This window comes from Theobroma umbraticum, unplaced genomic scaffold (assembly GCF_002168275.2).
Source record: "Theobroma umbraticum cultivar Fairchild unplaced genomic scaffold, ASM216827v3 scaffold_130.0, whole genome shotgun sequence".
NCBI lineage: Eukaryota > Viridiplantae > Streptophyta > Magnoliopsida > Malvales > Malvaceae > Theobroma > Theobroma umbraticum.
This window is the reverse complement of record NW_018397264.1, coordinates 1,631,766-1,652,432: the sequence shown is the minus strand read 5'-3', so window position 1 is coordinate 1,652,432 and position 20,667 is coordinate 1,631,766. Positions and strand designations below refer to the sequence as shown.

General features: G+C 34.0%; 2 protein-coding genes and 2 long non-coding RNA genes across 4 annotated transcripts; all 4 read left to right on the top strand.

Annotated features, from left to right (window-relative positions):
* On the top strand, positions 1-2,603 carry LOC110421370 (ubiquitin-like-specific protease 1A). Its single transcript, XM_021434957.2, has 6 exons — positions 1-88; positions 1,146-1,171; positions 1,756-1,866; positions 1,988-2,080; positions 2,180-2,260; positions 2,373-2,603. The coding sequence occupies exons 1-6, from the start codon at positions 1-3 to the stop codon at positions 2,601-2,603; spliced, it is 630 nt and encodes a 209-aa protein (XP_021290632.1).
* A 3,848-nt stretch (positions 2,604-6,451) lies between these two features.
* On the top strand, positions 6,452-15,229 carry LOC110422300 (uncharacterized). The gene is made up of 4 exons (XM_021436162.2): positions 6,452-7,579; positions 10,543-10,601; positions 12,003-12,731; positions 13,682-15,229. Exons 1-4 carry the CDS (start codon positions 6,526-6,528, stop codon positions 15,227-15,229), a joined length of 3,390 nt encoding a protein of 1,129 aa, XP_021291837.1. The 5' UTR covers positions 6,452-6,525.
* Positions 15,230-15,918: 689 nt separating this feature from the next.
* Positions 15,919-16,729, top strand: LOC149526844 (uncharacterized). Its single transcript, XR_016351602.1, has 4 exons — positions 15,919-15,991; positions 16,214-16,294; positions 16,407-16,517; positions 16,638-16,729. It is a non-coding gene; the product is annotated as an uncharacterized LOC149526844 (long non-coding RNA).
* A 109-nt stretch (positions 16,730-16,838) lies between these two features.
* Positions 16,839-18,176, top strand: LOC149526843 (uncharacterized). Its single transcript, XR_016351601.1, has 4 exons — positions 16,839-16,905; positions 17,016-17,235; positions 17,336-17,492; positions 17,931-18,176. It is a non-coding gene; the product is annotated as an uncharacterized LOC149526843 (long non-coding RNA).
* The last annotated feature ends 2,491 nt before the right edge of the window (positions 18,177-20,667 follow it).

The following is a 20,667-nucleotide window of genomic DNA, read 5'->3' as shown; positions in this document are numbered from 1 at the left end:
ATGCGGCTGAAGGGTGCTTGCCCAAGTGAAAGTGGGCTAGAGAGTCAGAAGACTCAAGTTCAAGTTACAGGGCAGTGTGTTGATGGAGGCATAATTAACCAGAAGTTCTAAAGCCCGAAGCAAGCTTGACAAATAAAGGTTTTGGAGGCAAGCTGGGTAGCATAAGCCCTAGAAGGTTCTAGAAACAATACTAGGCAAATCAGGCAATAACAAAGTCTAAATGATTTTGACGTGTAGATTAGGTAGCACTAGGAGTGATGGAAGGTTTTGGATCCAAGGTGTTTTGGCAGCACCTTAATGTAAATATCTTGTATAGATTCTAAAGAGTCCTGGGGAGGTTTTAGGTCTTAGGAAAGTTTTAAAGGGTTTAGAACAACCCATTCTTTGTGAGGAGCTCTCCTGTGCAAAAGGTGCTTTATCTTCATTTGTTACACGGAATATTCTAGCAACTTGAGCAATATTACATACTCTTGTCTTAATTCTCGAATACTGTGCTAAAGTAGGTGTGCAACGTTAAACTTGTTAAGCGTCACGAACTATGTCCCTTGGTTTAAGCAGCCGAAAGTTTATGGAGTGCTCGAGTAGATATTTCCACACAACCCAAGTAACTCGATTATATCGGATCAAACATCAATATTAGCCATGAGTTAGTTTATGCAAAAGTAATATTGAAATTATAGGATATAAAGAATGTTATATACACAACCACTGGAAAAATATTTTATTAATATTAAAAATATGTACAAAAAGACGGAGAGTACCAATGTGTTACCGTTGGGTCATATGGACAACCTTAAATAATTAACTACAAACATACCTTAATTATAAGGTAACTCAATAATCTGCCAACTGCTCACCCTTATAAAGGAATAACGAGCTTTTACACATATGTCATCAAGTGCTATTACCATGCATGAAATGGAGACAAGGTTTTCTTTTAAAAACTTAGCAAGCATTTTTAAATATGCCAAGTGTCATTACAATGTTTGAAATAAGAGCATTTTTCCTTAAGGTATAAAGGACTTAATCTGCTAGACAATTCTACTTGTCTTATACAAAAATTGGCTCACTACATCCATCCCACTCAATCTGTCAACATCCTCATTGATTGGTTAACTTGGAACTTTTTAATGTTTTGCTTGAAGGTGCAGAAGTCAATTTGTCCTCCCAGGTGACTTCATTTACTTCAAAACCTTTTCATTTCACTAAATACTCTTGTGTTATTTATCGGGAAACTAACGTAATTTGTGGAGAATGTAATTTAGTTTTCGTTATTGTAACTATTTTTAACTCATGACTAAAATTTTAATTTATGGAGTTTTTATATATTGAGATTTATAATTATGATGATAAAATACAATTGTACATATTTCACAAAGTTTCGAACAAAAATTTCAAAACATTTATGAAAAATTGCAACCAAGCAAAAACTTTAACAATATTTTGATGAACTTGCTTGTAACTTCAATTTTGTGATAAATTTTTGAAAGGACAATCTTAGAAAGAATGCACATTTTTGTTTAATAGTATAGTTTTGTAGGTCTTTTGAATTTTTGTAGGATGTTCGGGAATATTTGATCACTCTTTTAACAGAAAAAGAAATAAAATATTTGAGCAAATGGCAAAATCATGAAATAAATGGGTACGTATGTGTGCTATTACATGATACATCCTCTCAAATATGATAGTTTAATTAAAGGTTGATATTATTGTAATCATAATAAAATTTATTTATTTGTTATTCTGTTTTCAAAGGAAGTAATTGGACGAGATAAGATACAGGATAAAGCATTAGCACCTTTGCTTAGAATTCCTCGAGATGATATTGGTTCGGGAGATGCAAGAAATTACTATGTCGAGGATACGGTTAGTGTCCTTTCAAAATAATATTTCTTTTTCATTTTTTTTAATTTCTTGGAAATATACTAGTAGCTTGAAATTATAAGCTGAATGCACATATTGCGACGTGCCTTGCCCATATTTGAAGGTTGTGAATCAGTTCTTCATTTTGCTTAAAAGAAGGTATGAGAAGTTCCCACATAAATACCTGAAGCACCATTCCTTCGATTCTGCTACAGCTGTAAGGACCTTTTATTCAAAATCATAATTAAGATTTTTTTTTACATGTGTCTGATAGTCGGCATGAGAATAACTTTTCAACTACATATGATGAACTCAGACTTTCTTGATTAACGGATCAAAGGCCGAATATGAAGTGTTAAGTTGGGTTAAACAAGAGGACTTGAAAGGCGTGAGCAAGGTAATGTCTTTTTATTCCCTATAGGTTAGTCTGCTTAATGCAATGTCATCACTGGTAATCTATAGGTAGGCACAATTAACACTTTGGTTTTTCTGTCACTGACTCATTGCAGTTGTTTCTGCCCACGTGTTTGCGTGAACATTGGCTTCTTTTTTATGCTGACATTGACGATAAAAAATTGCTATGGTTGGATCCAAACGAATATTCTCGAATGTTCAATGCTTCAGAGAAGCAGGTGATCAGGCGGTGGTTTTCAGAGTTTCTATTGCCATCCATGGGTCATAATAATGCCAAGGGTTGGCCGTTTCATGTCCCGGAAAATATTCCTATGCAAAAGAAGTAAGCAAGCTGTCCTTATTTGAGAGAACTAATGAAGCTTTTAGTATTTCATTTTATAAATGGTATTTCGTTAAACTGACCAAAAGTTTGTAGAGCACCAAGCAAGGTGGATAGCTGAAGGTTTTGGAGGCAGGCCAATCAGCCCATGCACTAGAAGGTTCCGGATACTGTATTAGGCAAAGCAGGCAGTTAGTTAAGTCGAAGCAGTTGAAAGTAGTTTACGCTATAAGTTTGGGTGATGTATTAACAACTTCATTCACAGTTACATATTTATTCTAATTGAGAAAAATAAAAACATATTTCGGTAAAATACCAAAAACTATTATTAACTCTTATTTAGGGTAAGTAAGAGTTTTAAAACTCAAATCTAAATGGTTCGTTTGTTTGGTTAGCTGGTTTAAATTTTTTAATAAAAACGAAAATTTTCAAGAGAGGTACTCATGTGTAGAATAACATTCTAGAGGATGAAATATATAGGCGCACTTAATTTGTGCCTTTAAAATTTAAGCACAAATCACAAGTTCTCTTTATAGGGTTTAGGGTACTTCAAACGAAATATATAGGTGTAATTTTTAAATGTTTAATCGGGATATTACTAGTTAATCTAATATCACAAGTATAAAAAAAAAAAAAAAGAATGTCTTTGTGCGTTTGGTTCATCATTCTTTTTTTCATCTTTCTTTCGGCTAAAATATCAAGTACAAGAATTGCTGCAAACCAAAAGAAGGATAAGAAAATTCATAAGAAACTTCCTAAGAACAAAAATTCATTTGACATTAATCCGAGCCGGTCCTCCTCTCAGCACTCGTTTTCTTCTTTGTCTTCATTTATTTGCCTTTCTTCTGGGGCCAATGCTTAAAACTTTAACACATATTTGCTAGTGTTCTAACATAAAGTCTATCTCAATTTTTAAGTACCTTTAGCTTAAGCTTTTCTCTCTCTGTGTTGTTTTTTTCTCTCTTTTGATGGTCTGTTTGCGAGGAAACATCAAACTATAATCCGATAAGTTGCTTCGGAGTAGTTTGCGCAGGTGAACCAAAGTCCAAGGCCCCAAGTGTATTGTGTATTTTCTTTCTCTTTGCCTCCCGACTAACAAAAAGTATTCAAGACAATGGCCACAGTGGGCCAGGTCCATGTGCTATCCGCTTGACTTAAAAAAGGCTTATACATTTTCCTTACACTGTCAAAGCCGGTGATTTTTGGATTCTTCTAGTCATAGTTGGATCCGAGTGCAAGAGATTCGGATGCAATAATCGGATCTTTTCAGTGTTCTCCGTATGGACAAAAGGGTTTTGCCTACTATTTGTACACACACGCAACAAGATTGATGCAATTGGCGTTCAAGACATGACGAGGTCACAGTCATCCCCGTCACAACAGCAGCAGCCATCATCACCGCCTTTTCCTGATAATGTAGCATTTGATTATCATGCAAAAGAAACTACCATGATAAGCATTTTAGAGGATGAAATATATAGGTGCGATGCACTTAATTTGCATCTCTAAAAATTAAGCATAAATCAGGAGTTCTCTTTATTAGGGTTAATTAGGGTTTAAGATGAAATATATAGGTGCAGTTCTTAAATATTGAATCCAGATATTACTAGTTAATCTAATATCATACGTAAAAATTAATAATAATGTCTTTACATGCTTGGTTCATCGGTCTTTTTTTTTTCATTTTAATTTCAGCTAAAATATGAGGTGGAGGAATTGCGGTAAACCAAAAGAAGGTAAGAAAAAAGAGAGTCATTTCGTATTAAGCCGAGCGGGCCTCTTTTTGCACTCATTTTTTTTCTTGTCTCCATCTATCGGACCTTCCCTTCCAACTGCCTGCCCGCGGTGAGAGCCATAAGATCCGAATTTCGGTCCTTAAAACTTAAACACACATTTTCTTGTGTTCAACAGAAAGTCACCACACGTCTTCTATCTTATTTTTTAAGTACCTTTAGCTTAACCTTCTCTCTCTCTTGCTTTGTTCTTTCTTTTGATGGTCTGTTTGCGAGGGAACACCAAACCTCGATCCGATAAGTTGTTTAAGAATAGTTTGTGCGGGTGAACAAAAGTCCAATACCCCAAGCGTACTGTGTATTCCTTTCTCTTTGCCCTGCTAACTAAGCAAAAAGCCCAAAAGCATTCAAGCAATGACCCCAGTGGCCCCGCCCCATGTCGTATCCTCTTGGCATAAAAGGCTTATGCATTTGGGATTTTTAGTCATCATCAAATTCACATTTTTTTCATAAAGTATAGGAAATTCGCAGGTGATAATCGGATCTTTTCATTTTTTTTCATATTGTCAAAGTGCGTTTAAGCTTACACATTCTTTTAACCTTTTTTTTATTCACTTTTCTCCTTATCGCCTGTGTTTGCCCACTATAAATATATACACACACAAAACAAGGTTGATGCAATTGGTGTTAAGTACAAATAAACGTGATGGGCATTATTCAAGAGAAAGTTAAAGCATTTCTTGATCTAATTGCAGCACTTGTCCTCCGACTTTGTCCTGAATTAGACACAACAAGATCACAGTCACCTCAATTACAACAGCAGCAGCCATCATCACTGCCTTCTCCTGTTACCGACTTAGAAATATCGCCGCCGTCGACACTGCCTCTGCCACCACCACCGTCAACGTCCCCTTCCTTCAATGCGGAGTCACAACTACTTAATTTACTCGCTGCTCAGCGGCATCTACAGTGGCAAAGTGCAATCTTGACATTTTGCTTCACTTTTGCCCTTGGATTCTCTCCCCAATTTTCACAAACCGATCAATCCAAGGACAAGGAGCTCCCTTTTTCCTTTGTGCTGCTTTCTTTTGCTGTCTTGCTTATATTTGTCATACTCTTGGTTGCATTATTTATCAGCCAAAACCATGCCAGAACTTCACAAGTGTTGGAAAAAGTTGCACTGTTATTAGCAGCCGCAGCATTTTGCCACGCCACTGCAATTCCTTTTCCATTGAACCTAAAGTTCGCTACATGGACTCTGTTCTCCGTCTCCTTGTTTGTTGTCGTGTTAATACTATTCTAAACTCATATAGTTCAGGACCAAACTTAACTACATAGCAACAATAACGAGGTTCGTAATTCCCAAAAAAGCAATGGCCTCCCTAATGAAAAAAGGCAATTTCTCAGTGGCTTTATTCTTTTTCTTAGAATGCTTCTCATTTATCTATTCTTTTTCAATTTTCACTATCTTCATCACTACTGCTCATTGTTTTTAAATTTATTTGGATTAATATTTATTTTTTTTAAATTATTCAAAAAAAATTCAAATAAGTTATATACTTTTAATACGTTTAATTCATTTTTTATAATTTTATTTTGTATCAAATATGTCTGTATATTTTTATTTTGAATAAAATAAATTTTAATAATTAATAATTTATTTAGTCAAAATGTCATTCTAGATCACATAGGTTGATGTGATATGTTAATATGTTATAATTATTATGATATAATATATTAACATACTATAATAGATAATGACATAACATGTTAATGTGACCATACAATATTTTTTACTTTTTATATTAATGTCATGTCAATATTTTATAAATATAAAATAATAAGTATAATTTTTATTAATGATAATTAATTAATTATTTTTTTTGAAAAGTGAATTTTATTAGCCAAATGTCCGGTATGCCATTGCTAGTCTCTAGCTGAAACTGCCAAAGACTCCTAGTGGCATGTAAACCAGCTTGGTTTTCAAGCCAAAGATTGCCAAAGAACTTTTTTTATCTAAAATAAAAGTATAATCTGGGGACACGCTATCGCTGGAAACGTTTTCGTCTTCTTATATTTAAAAGTGCAAATGTTTGATGCCACCCAATTCGCTTTACTTTTTTTGATCTCAACGAGTCCTGCACTGTCATATTTCCAATTTTGCTGCAACCAAAGTTCTAGTATTTGCGTGCACTGATGGCCTCTTCTGCTTCAGAGGCCTTGGAGGCTTTAGTCGCCTGCGCTGAAGCTATTCAAGACCGGAATCTGAAACTTGCCGATTCACTCCTGGAGCGGATCTGGAATCTTGCTGCCGACCTGCGAAAAAGCGATGTTGTGAAATTCTTTGCGGAAGCTCTGGTTCGCCGAGCTTACGGACTTTCTTCTCCCAGTGCCTATTTCACTTTGCTGACTCCTCCAGCCTTGACTCCGCTTTATTTTTTACCCTTTGATGCCATCAAGACTACTGCCTGCATGGGAAAGAAGCGATTTCACCTCATTACCTTCTGCTTACCTTTAGATTTATCGGATTGCTTGTTTGGATCACTATATACTGCTTCCGGTGATTCTCTATCAGTCCGTATAAGTGTCATAGTATCACCATTTCTGGAAAAAATAGGAAAAATCTATCAAGAAAAAAGCAAGCAGGATCTCACCGCGAAGGCCTTGAGACTTGGAATTAAGTTGGAGGACTTGAGAGTGGTTTATGCCAATAGTTTGGGTGATGTGGATGCGTCTAAGTCGGATTTCACAAGGACAAAGGATGAGACCGTAATCGTCTATTATCAGGGTAAACTTCACCAGTTGCTGGCAGATGCAAGAGCAATGGAGAGAGAGTTGTTAAAGTTGAGGCAGATAAACCCAGAGATTGTGATTATAGAAGAGCAACATGCTGACCATAATGACCCCAATTTCATCAAACGGTTGCAGGAATCTTTTCAATATTGCGGCCCTTTGTATTCCTCTCACTGTATGAGATGTCATCGTAGACGACAGATAGGTAACATAGTGGAATGTGAAGGGAGAGACCGACTTGAGCGACACCAGACTTGGGCCCAATGGCGATCCCTCTTGCTAGCGAATGGCCTTCTTCAAGTTCCACTCCGGCCGCATACCCCGTGTTTCCTATATGAGGATAATGGGTGTTTGGTTTTTCGACGCTGGGTCGATGGCCCAATATCTTTCATATCGGCTTGGAAACACAGAGATGCGGTGGACCACTTCAATCCAATCAGCTATAACCGTGTCCAAGGTATATTTCTTATGGCAATGTTTTACAAAGTAGAATAAATAAATTCACATTCCATTATAGCCGTGTTTTATGGCGCCCATAATGATAATACAATTATCTATAGGTGATATACTTGTTTAGGGCAATTACACAGGTTCATTATTTGATCCATCTCCCTTTTAATGACATAAAGCTACTTCAATCTCATTTTTTATGTCTTTGATTTTCACAAAATTTAGGAAAAAGAATTTCAAATCAGTCTATCTTATATTAAAATTTTATATATCTTTTTATAAAATAAATGATGTTTCAAGGTTTTTAATAACAAAAGAGGAAAAAAAAATCATTGAAAGGAAATTTGAAATATGTATAAAAAAGAGTAGTTTGTGTTCAAAAAAAGAAAAAAGAACACAACTTTGACACATCTAAAAAAAATAGAAGGGACTAAGAAAAAGGGATCAAGGGAGTATCATTAAAATTATTCTTTGATTTGTTAAAAGTTTTTGAATAAATCAACTAGAAAATATACTTTATTTTCTAAAGTATTGATACAATGAAATTTTAATTTAGGATTAAGGAATAAGAATCAAATTTATCAGTATCCAATTTGGTGTTTAAATTTTACCATCAAACTTTGAATCAGTCAAAAAGGAAAAAGAAAAAATGTTTCCTGAAATATTTCTTAATTTTCAATAATATAAAAATAATAAATTTGGATATTTGAAAAAATAAAAATAAAAAAGAAAATATGGACATGAAGTTTTTTTTTCCTTCCCTCTTCTTCCTTTCCCTTTTCACTTTTGTTTTTTTTTTTGTAGCATGACTATTATAAGTACCAAAATTTGCACTTTAATAAATGAAAAATTAAAATCTAATTTCCGTTTAATGAAGTGAAATTTTCATAAAAAATTAGGCAAGAATATCGATTGGCACAAAAAGTGTCAATCAATAGTTCAAATATTTTAGGATAACTATCAATTTGGATAGATTTTTAATTTTTTTTTCACCTTTTTTGACTTTTTGACTATTTACAGTGTCCATCAACTTAGGCTTGAATTCAGAAAATTAGTGAATTTGACCAAACTTACAGTATTGATCAACACATAATGTAAATTGACATTGCATTTTTCAGATCGATTTATTTTTAATTTTTTTGAATTATCTAATCATTTATTTTTAAAATGACAAATCTCTTAAAAATTATAATTTTTATTAGAAGATAAAATTTAAAATTTTCATGAAATCTGAGTTGTTCATCACCTTTGATCTTGACCGTCCACTCCATTTCATCTCAGCAATTAATACTCCATCACATTTCTACTTACCTTATAATTTATTAGATTTAGATATCCTCACCTCTCCTCTTCTACTACTAGAAATTCCCACTGCAATTTGGTAATCTCCAAGTTAAAGGAGTTCAGAAGTCCTAGAATCTAGGAGTCTAAACCAGCCCAAAATGTCCCTTCGAGCTTAGATGAGCCCACACTGTCACTGCAAACCCAAACGACTCTACACCAATCTAAAAGATCCAGAGGAGTCCAGACTCTCAAAAGCTGAGCCTGTGACTCATTCAATTCAATCCAAGGCCATGCTGAATCAACTCTTAGACCTAGATCCAAGCAAGTTTCTCTTGGTAATAATATCCAAGCCTGCGTCGATAGAACTTGTCCATATGAACATTTATCATATAATATGCCATATAGAAAAATGTTGTCATAAAATTGTCATAAATTATATGCAATTAAGGTTTATGACATTTATATATAGTTCAGGTTGCTATGCTATATGCTATAACATGCACTATTCCATGTAATTTTATGGTGATGAACTATGCCATCTAGTTTTAGAATCATGAGAGTATGCCGTATATAGTTTGAACCATATAATGCACATGCCATATAGATAAATGTTGATATTAAAATTATGATAGATTGTATGCCATTAAGGTTATAATGATGTCAATAGCATGACATATAGATGTAGTTCAAGTTGCTATGCAATAACGTGAACTATGCTATGTAATTTTACTGTCATGAACTATAGCCCATAGTCTTAGGATCATAAGAGTATGTTATATATGCAGTTTGAACAATATAATATGCAACATGGTATTAAGGATATTTTCATCATTCAATATGTCATACAACTCTAAGTACATATATTTTTGACATATATTATGCCATATATATTTAGGGGCATTCTTGTCATTTTCCATGTCATGGGGTTAGGGCATTTTCATCATGTTGTACCTTATATGGTATATGTATTCATAAAATCTCTAATATGTTTTATGTTCTTATGTAATTTTGGAGTTTAAGATTTAGTAGTTAAATTTTGATTTCATCATTTTAATGGTGACCAGCCTACACCAAATATTAGCATCCACCCTTCTTTTTTATTCCATTTCCCTATCCTTGTTCCTTTGTCTCTCCTCGAAGGTTTTCATAATTTTTGTGCCGAATTTGGTCGACCAACATTGGATAAGCATTGGTGGCCATTGGCCTGACCCAGACCCCGGCTTTTCGTCCTTCCCCCATGTCGCCTTGCTCTTCTCTTTCCCCTCGCTACTTGGCTATTCTCTCTCTCTCACTCTCGATTTCTGATTCTTTCTTCACTCATTTTCATAGTATTCGTAATCCTTTCCCTCTTTTTTTTTTTGGCTGCCCTCTCGCCATCCCAAATCAAGCTGACTGACTCTAGGTCCATGTGGACGACCAAACCAAGCTTTAGATTTTCCAATCCCTTTCCTCACTTCTATTTTTCTATCTCTCTTCTTCTTCTTGTATGGCAACAGAATATTCTACGTTCACTGCATTTTTTACTCAACTGTTAAAATTTGACCATAAAACTAGTAATGTAGGAGAGGTAATAATTGGATCCTTGACCCTTAATGCATCTTCATTGGCCTTTCTTGACTTAATTGTTATTTAGCTTAGAAATTATATTTTGTATAATGATAACACTTCCATAAACTTTCATTATAGGTTTCAATCCAAATCCTGCATCAGAAGACACAGTCCGACCTTTACAAGTTGACCCGCTGGTACTAACGTTTCCTTCCTTTATTTTTCTTTCAAGTCTCCTAAACAAGGCCATAAAAGATTTCCACTCTAGTTTTAACTTACAAAATTTCCTTATTATAGGGTGATTGATCAAATATAGCATCTATCTCCGAACGATTGAAATTTTAGGAATATAATTTTTAATTGATGCAGCATAGTCAAAATTAGAAAAATTTCTTTATTTCTTTCTAGAGTGTTTTTTTTAGAGTTAAATTTTTATAATTTTTGAATCATATTAAAAAATATAGTGATAAAATTGTACTTGTTCAAAGATGAGTAGTAAATTTTATCTTATTGATTCATTAAAGAATTCAAACTAGCTTTGTACTCTCATAAATATTTAAATTCATTAATGATTCAATAAAAAAAATTATAGTTTTTGATTTAGCTAGATTTAAATTTTATTAAGAATGTTTTACTTTATTTTAAAGTAAAGAAAATTTTATTTTAGTAAATAGTTCAAGATTAATAAGGAAATTGATAGATAAAAATTAATCAATAATTAATTTAATAAAAATATCATCATTTAAAGAAAATTTACTTGAATAAAGACTTAAATGTTACTAACCAAATAAATAAAAATCAGTTAACGTTTTAATTTAATAAAAAATCATTAATGAAGGACAAAATTATTAATTTAATAAATTATTAATAATATATATGTTGTTCACTACATATAAAAGATAAAGATAAAGATAGTTTAAAACATATTAAAATTTGAGTTCAAATCTATTTATTCAGTGAAAAATAATTTTTTAAAAAATGTATTACGAAAAAGCTTTTCTACCAATTAAAAAAAGTTTGGTTGCCTGGAGATGGCCAAAAGTTTACTAGTAGTTTTTGAAGTACAAAAAAAATATAAAATTTCACCCAAGAATATATTTTAAGGGTAACACTTGTATAGTAAATTATTACAAATCTTGAGATTGATTTGAAAGCATGTAATTACAGACATTCCTTGCTATTAACAAGAAAAGCTAGGATTCCTCTAATACATTGACAAAAAAAGTTGCAATTCGAATGTGAACTAGTATATATATGTTAAAAACAAAAAACAAAAAATAAGAAAAAGTAACATTTGAAAGCAGGAAACCACTTCATTCTTTGGCAAAAAGGCTCTTTAGCCATATTAACTTGCCTGGAGGTTACATATTTTGAACGTTTTGTATGTCTTATTTGCTATTTGTGGAACGAAGGATCCATAGTGTTGTATTGTTTCTGGATGAAAGATGCCATTAGCAAGGTACTTAGAATTAAGTTGCATACAAAATGGTCCGAAAACAAGCGTTAGCCTGAGGAGGGGTTGTGCTTCTTCTCAAGTGTTATTTTGGATTTTCTTTTTTTGCTCTTAGTAATTCATTATTACCTTTGTTAATTAACAGGCTTCCTCATTGAACCGATTGGCTGGCTTTGCTGAGATATATGACATGTTAGAAGATGTATGTTTGAAATATGAGCTTCCATTGGCTTTAACATGGGTGAAGCGAACCCCGAATAGAAGCATGTCAAGTCCAAACGAGAAACATTTTCTATCCATTGAAACTACTTGCTCTTATATTAATTATTATCGTTATTATTATTATAACGAAATTATTTCGAAAGGGTCTTTCGTGGAACGATGTGCAAAACGTAATCTTCTAGAAAGGCAAGCTATTGCTGGACAAGCGCTTCAATCAAAGGAGCCCTTCCTTTTTGAACCAAATATTACTCGGCTCAGAGACTATCCATTTGCTCAGGATGCACTGGATTCAGGCTTAGAAGCGGTCCTTGCGATCTGTCTAGTAAACCGTTATGATTCTGGTGATGTTTATATACTAGAATTCTTTTTGCCCCCATTTAAGGAAATATTTGAGGAACCAAAATCCTTGGCACTTCGTATATTCGAAGACGTGAAAAATATGAAGAAAAAGTTTGTAAAGCTAAGAGTTGATGGCACCGAAGTCGGTTTGCAGGAAGAAGCCATTCCAAACATTCCGCGGGCGGCAATGCCTATGAGGAGCTCTCCACCAGCTTCATCTAACGCCCAATTTTTAAATTCCAACGCTCTCCACCAGTTCACGGTTCCAGGGGATGATTATGCAGTACTGGAAATACAAGGGCTTAATGAGCAGGTACCATCTTATTTGTATTTACATTATCCTATATATTTTAGGTCATAAATTAGCATTGGCGGGTCAAATGATAATAACATTTGCTTTTAGGAGTATATAAACATCATTATACCTGTTCATGCTCCATCACCACCTAGATAATAACATTTGCTTTTCTCACTATATATCTAGGGATAATTGAATTAAGCACGTACTCTTAATTTTTTCATAACTATTTTGTATTAATTATTCTTTTTTTACCTACAAATTGATCTAAAGCAAGAAAATCTAACTATTTATTGACCTCTAATTAGTTGGATAGTTATATCTCTACACTTTGTGCTTCAGAAAAATATTTTTAGGGTATAGATATTTATAGTTATAGTAAAATCGTGTAATATTGGTGAGGAACGTGTATCTTCGTCTTTTTCTTAGAATTGAAAAAAAAAATGTAACTTAAGGAATTTGTATCATTTGAATTTTAAAATCTGAAAGTGATGAAAATTATAAAGTACGTATGATATATTAATTTATATTTTGAAGAATGAAACTGCTAGGTATGTTCCAAAGTTTTATCCAAATTCCAAGCATTTCATAATTAATTTTGTTTAACTATGGTATTGTCTTTAATGCTTAAGGCAATTTTGATATCAAAGCCATGTTTTTATATCTGTATGTTTGGTAAGAACTTTAAGGTCTTAGTCTAAGAATAAATAACATCTGAGTTAGTTTATATATACAAAACGCTACCCTTAGGGAGAAAAAGGAGTAAAACCAAATACTCGACACGAATATAAAAGATCATGAAGAAATTTTATATTATAAATATACCTATTTTACCTTTTTTTTCTAAACCTATTTGAAGCGTTTGTGAAAATATGTGTAAGTGCATTCTTCAAATGAAATAATTTGCTGTTTTCTTACCATGGATTTGGCGCATAATTTGTCCTCTTGTTTGCTTCTTGTGCTAGGAAAGTGGAAAACAAACTTTTCTTGAACCAATTGAGAATGAGAAAGTAAAAGCATATGTAAATGACTTATCTATCTCAAGTGCTAAAGGAAGAAAGTTGAGATCTGATGTTTGGGATGAATTTACCAAGGAAAAATATGGCGATGGGAAAGAATGTGCTAAATGTTCACATTGTGGTAGAGAGTTTGATGGTTCAAGTAGGAAAGGAACTTCGCACCTAAGAAATCACTTGGAACATTGTAAAAGCAAAAGAATCAAAATTGGAGACAAACAAGGTAATTCTTCCAAAGTTGAAGATCAACAAGGTAATTCTTCATTTGATCATGATAGGAGTCGCATGGATGTTGCAAGAATGATTATTAAGCATCAGTGCCCATTGAATATAGTTGAGGATGAATATTTCAGCACTCTTTTGAAAAATTTGCAACCAAGGTTCAAACTTCAATCGCAAGAAATTCTATCATCTGACATATTTCGTGTCTATAAAGCAGAAAAGGATAGACTCCTTGAATATTTTGATAAGCTCTCTTGTCGTTTTAATTTGACAATCAGTTTGTGGGCAAATGATCTTGAAAAGATTACTCATTGTTATTTTACTGTCCAATTTATTGATGACAATTGGGAATTGAAGAAGAAAGTTCTTGCCTTGAAAAATTTAGGGTCTGAATTTGACACAAGGATTTTCCTTGAAAATTTCAAGAGATTGCTTAGGGACTGGAATTTTAACGTGAAAGTTTGCTCCTTAATCATACATAATTCGTCCTCAAATTTGGAGATAGCTGAAGAGATAAGAAAAGCCTGGCTCTGTTTCCAAGCTTCACATCCTTTGAGCACATTTTACATCAGATGTGATGGGTGCATTAATGGTCTCCTTGCTAAGGATCAACCAGGTGGCATGCTTCAAGATGTCGGAAAATCTATTGATGGTGCCGTCAAAACTTCAAGTTCATGTTTGCTGGACATTTATAATAAATATAACAAACTGAGTCAGCAGGAAAGAAAAGGCTATCCATTGATGAATGTGATATCTGATAACAATTGGAGGACGTGTAGCTTGGTTTTGGCAATTGCAGCTATTCTTGATCCACGGTTTAAATTTGATTTTGTGGAGTTCTCATATAACAAAATCTATGGCTATGATGCAGCCCGGATTCACTTGGCAATCATTCGTAGCTCTCTCACTGATATTTTCAATGAATATGCAAGTAATATGTACAGTGGGACATCTGTCTTCGACGATACTAATTCCTTGGCATTGCTGAATGGTGAAGAAAGTACAATGAAATCTTTCAATAGGTGGAAAAATTCTAAAAGGAATGTTAACACCGAGGCTTCATGGAACTCAGAATTTGATAGGTATGATCAGGAACCAGAACCTGTAATTCCTATGGAAATGGAGTTTAACGTACTTGTTTGGTGGGGTGAACATGCTTCAAGGTTTCCTTTTCTTGGAAGGATGGCTCGTGATATCTTAGCAATACCTATGTCATCGATCGTATCGGTCTGCTTTGAAGGAAAAAGTTTGATGGACAATTCCAATATTCAGTAACTTAGATCCTTGAATATCCATAGAGCTAGATATGCGGCAGGATTGGTTAGAACTCCAGGAGAAAGTAAGTAATGTTCCATGATCCATTCTTATTCATCATATTGATCCTCTGTAGTTATTTGATCGAAGCTTTTTCAAATAATCGAACCTAATAAGAGAGAACATAGGCTGGGCGCCCCCCCCCCAAAATTTTTTTTTTGGGGGGTTCCAAAAAAAGAATTGGAAAAGGAATTTAAGGGCCCCCACCCCCCCCACCTCCTTTTGCACATCATTCGGTTTAGACAAAAAAAGAAAAAAAAGAGAATTAAATTACACACACAGAAACATAAATAAGGCAGAACCAAGAAAAAGGAAACCGAATAATCTTCCCAACACGACGTTCGAACATCGAACAGGACAAGAAACCTGACATCCCCACGACAGCTTCCCTACCGCAATAACATACCCCCGTGCCGCACGCCAAACTGATCAAAGATCAGAGAAAGCGAGGAACGGAAGCTAGGAGGCAAAAGTTCACAGGGAACGAGCCCGAGACTATACTAACTTGCCAGTAGTATGAGAAATCGTAGTACAAGCGAATGTCAACAAAGAATAAAAATACAAAAGAAGGGTGAATATAGAGAGGAACGCTGCCCTTGTAGTCGAAGCGATTAGCCTCTTAGAGTATCGGTCTGTAGAAAACAGCTTTCTCTCTTCTGAATCTGACACTGAAGCGCCATGGAAGAAGAAATAGGGAGGGAGGCGAGAGCATGGTCAAAGAAGGTACAAGCAATACCCTTCGTATTTTGTGCTGATTAATTAAATCCTACACGAGGAAACTCAACCTAAAATCTTAGGCTAGTACTATTTAACATCTCGTATGCCTAAAAAGTTTTCAAATTTTCAGGAATTGATTTACTAGTAAAAGGTTTTACAACATAAACTAATCAAGAAAATAAAAAGAAAAAATACTCTTACTTTTGTAGGTCTTTTGAATTTTTGTAGGATGTTCGGGAATATTTGATCTCTCCTTTAACGGAAAAAGAAGTAAACATTGAGCAAATGGCAAAATCATGAAATAAGTGGGTACGTATGTGTGCTATTATATGCTACATCCTCTCAAATATGATAGTTTAATTAAGGGTTGATATCATTGTAATCATAATGAAACTTATTTATTTGTTGTTCTGTTTTGAAGGGAAGAAATTGGACGAGATAAGATACAGGATAAAGCATTAGCACCTTTGCTTAGAATTCCTCGAATGATATTGGTTCGGGAGATGCAAGAAATTACTATGTCGAGGATACGGTTAGTGTCCTTTCAAAATAATATTTCTTTTTCATTTTTTTAATTTCTTGGAAATATACTAGTAGCTTGAAATTATAAGCTGAATGCACATATTGCGACGTGCCTTGCCCATATTTGAAGGTTGTGAATCAGTTCTTCATTTTGCTTAAAAGAAGGTATGAGAAGTTCCACATAAATACCTAAAGCACCATTCCTTCGATTCTGCTACAGCTGTAAGGACCTTTATTCAAAATCATAATTAAGATTTTTTTTACATGTGTCTGATAGTCGGCATGAGATAACTTTTCAACTATATATGATGAACTCAGACTTTCTTGATTACGGATCAAAGGCCGAATATGAAGTGTTAAGTTGGGTTAAACAAGAGGACTTGAAAGGCGTGAGAAAGGTAATGTCTTTTTATTCCCTTAGGTTAGTCTGCTTAATGCAATGTCATCACTGGTAATCTATAGGTAGGCACAATTAACACTTTGGTTTTTCTGTCATGACTCATTGCAGTTGTTTCTGCCCATGTGTTTGGTGAACATTGGCTTCTTTTTATGCTGACATTGACGATGAAAAATTGCTATGGTTGGATCCAAACGAATATTCTCGAGTGTTAATGATTTAGAGAAGCAGGTGATGGCGGTGGTTTTCAGAGTTTCTATTGCCATCCATGGGTCATAATAATGCCAAGGGTTGGCCGTTTCATGTCCGAAGATATTCCTATGCAAAAGAAGTAAGCAAGCTGTCCTTATTTAAGAACTAATGAAGCTTTTAGTATTTCATTTTATTAATGGTATTTCGTTACACTTTCAATCTTTTCATTGACAATACAGCCCCGTGGATTGCGGCCTCTTTGTCATGAAATATGCTGACTGCCTCACACATGGGAATTATTTTCCTTTCAGTCAAGATGACATGCCTCACTTCCGACGTCGTACATTTCTTGATCTATTCCGTGGAAGAATACGTTTGGGAGAGCCATCAGCCCTGGTAATTGACTTGACATGATATTATTTTGCGAAGAAATGTATATCATCAGTGAAGTCAACCTAAAGTTTGTAGTGCTATAGCCAGCATGGTCTATTTGTTACTGTCAAAGGGTATTCACAAATTTAGAGAATTAAGCCTTAATTTTGAGCTTTTACTTGCCCGCATTTTTCCTGATTTGTTTAATTCTAATTAATTATTAGTTTTGTGATTTTATTCTTGAAATTAAACATAGTCGTCGAAGGTTATATTTTTTCAAATAAGTGCTTGAAATTAACTATATTGTATATATATTAAAGTATTTTTAAAAATTTAAACAAATAATTATTTTTTATTATATTTAATTAATTTTTTATATTTATATTTAAATTAAATAAATTTTTATAATTAAGATTGATTATTTATTGTTAATTTAAATATTTTTTTATTTTTTATTTACAGATATAGTGTTAACGGAGAGAATGAAAAAATCAATAGTAAGTGGTTCAGAGAATTGTCGGTCAATGATGGGATGTAGAGTTCCAGGGCATTGTTTTGACGGAGGCAAAACTGACCAAAAGTTTATAGAGCACCAAGCAAGGTAGATAGCTGAAGGCTTTGCAGGCAGGCCAACCAGAAGGTTCCGGATACTGTATTAGGTAAAGCAGGCAATTAGTTAAGTCGAAGCATTGAAAGTAGTTTACGCCATAAGTTTGGGTGGTGTATTAACGCTTGGCTTGCATCATCACATCATTGCCTTTTCTTTCTCCTTTTCGTTCGTCTTATATTAAGAAATGAATTTTAGTTTTGTACCTTTTTTCCTTTTTTTTAGAAAATCTTAACGTGATATCTTTAAAAAGATATATGATTAATAATTAAAATATAACGTCTCTTTGACTTTTATATTTGTTTTAAAATAACAATTTAACTAATCTTATTAAGTATTTATAATCAGACTTTTAACTTGTAATTTGTACAAGCAACTTTGCCAAAAGTTTCTTCATTAAAATTAATGAAGATTAAGGGAAAACAAGAGTGATTGGAAGGTATGTGAAGATTTTATTGAAGATTTTGAGACACTTTTGCCTAAGTTGAGGAGAGGTTAAATATTTAAAATATTATGTAAATAATCTTAAAATTTGGCAATTTTTATTTTCAAAAGAAACTTCGTAAGAACAAAAATTCATTATATTTAATCTGAGCCGGTCCTCTTTTCAGCACTCGTTTTCTTCTTTGTCTTCATTTATTTGCCTTTCTTTTGGGGCCCATGCTTAAAACTTTAACACATATTTGCTAGTGTTCTAACATAAAGTCTATCTCAATTTTTAAGTACCTTTAGCTTAAGCTTTTCTCTCTCTCTCTGTAACATAAAGTCTATCTCAATTTTTAAGTACCTTTAGCTTAAGCTTTTCTCTCTCTCTCTGTTGTTTTGTTCTCTCTTTTGATGGTCTGTTTGCAAGGAAACATCAAACTATAATCAGATAAGTTGTTTCGGAGTAGTTTGTGCAGGTGAACCAAAGTCCAAGGCCTCAAGTGTATTGTGTATTTTCTTTCTCTTTGCCTCCCGACTAAGAAAAAGAATTCAAGACAATGACCCCACTGGCCCAGTCCCATGTGCTATCCGCTTGACTTAAAAAAGGCTTATACATTTTCCTTACCCTGTCAAAGCCGGTGGTTTTCGGATTTTTCTAGTCATAGTTAAATCCGAGTGCAAGAGACTCGGATGCAATAATCGGATCTTTTCAGTGTTCTCCGTTTGGTCAAAAGGGTTTAAGCTTACACATTTTTTTTAGCTTTTTTTATTCACTTTTCCCCATATCGCCTTGTTTTGCCCACTATATGTACACACACGCAACAAGATTGATGCAATTGGTGTTCAAGACACGACAAGGTCACAGTCATCCCCATCACACCAGCAGCAGCCATCATCACTGCCTTCTCCTGAGAATGAAGCATTTATTAACATGTAAAATAAACTACCATGTATAACATTTTACAGGATGAAATATATCGGTGCAATGCACTTAATTTGCACCCCTAAAAATTAAGCACAAATCATGAGTTATCTTTACTAGGATTAATTAGGGTTTAGGATGAAATATATAAGTGCAATTCTTAAATGTTTAATCAGGATATTACTAGTCAATCTAATATCATATGTAAATTAATAATAATGTCTTTACTTGTTTGGTTCATCCGTCTTTTTTTTTTTTTTTTTATTTCAGCTAAAATATGAGGTTGAAGAATTGCAGCAAACCAAAAAGAAGGTAAGAAAAAAAGAGTCATTTTGTATTAAGCCGAGCGGGCCTCTTTTTGCACTCGTTTTTTTCTTGTCTTCATCTATTGGACCTTCCCTTCCAACTTACTGCTCGCGAAGAAAGCCATAGGATCCGAATTTCGGTCCTTAAAACTTAAACACACATTTTCTTGTGTTCAACATAAAGTCACCACGCGTGTTCTACCTCATTTTTTAAGTACCTTTAGCGAAACCTTCTCTCTCTCTCTCTCTCTCTCTCATTTTGTTCTCTCTTTTGATGGTCTATTTGCGAGGAAACACCAAACTTCGATCCGATAAGTTGTTTAAGAATAGTTTGTGCAGGTGAGCCAAAGTCCAGTACCCCAAGTGTTTTGTGTATTTTCTTTCTCTTTGGCCCCTGACTAAGCAAAAAGCCAAAAGGTATTCAAGACAATGACCCCAGTGGCCCAGTCCCACGTCGTATCCTCTTGACAGAAAAGGCTTATACATTTGGGATTTTTAGTCATCATCAAAATCACATTTTTTTATAAAGGACAGGGAATTCGGGGGGTAATAATCGGATCTTTCCATTTTTTTTAATATTGTCAAAGTGGGTTTAAGCTTACACATTCTTTTAACCTTTTTCTTATTCACTTTTCTCCTTATCGCCTTGTTTTGCCCACTATATATATACACACACAAAACAAGGTTGATGGAATTGGTGTTAAATACAAATAAACGTGATGGGCATTATTCCAGAGAAAGTTAAAGCATTTATTGATCTAATTGCAGCAATTGTCCTCCGACGTTGTCCTAAATTAGACACAACAAGTTCACAGTCATCCCCATCACAACAGCAGCAGCCATCATCACTGTCTTCTCCTGTTATCGACTTAGAAATATCGCCGTCGTCGACACTGCCTCTGCCACCACCACCGTCAACGTCCCCTTCCTTCAATGCGG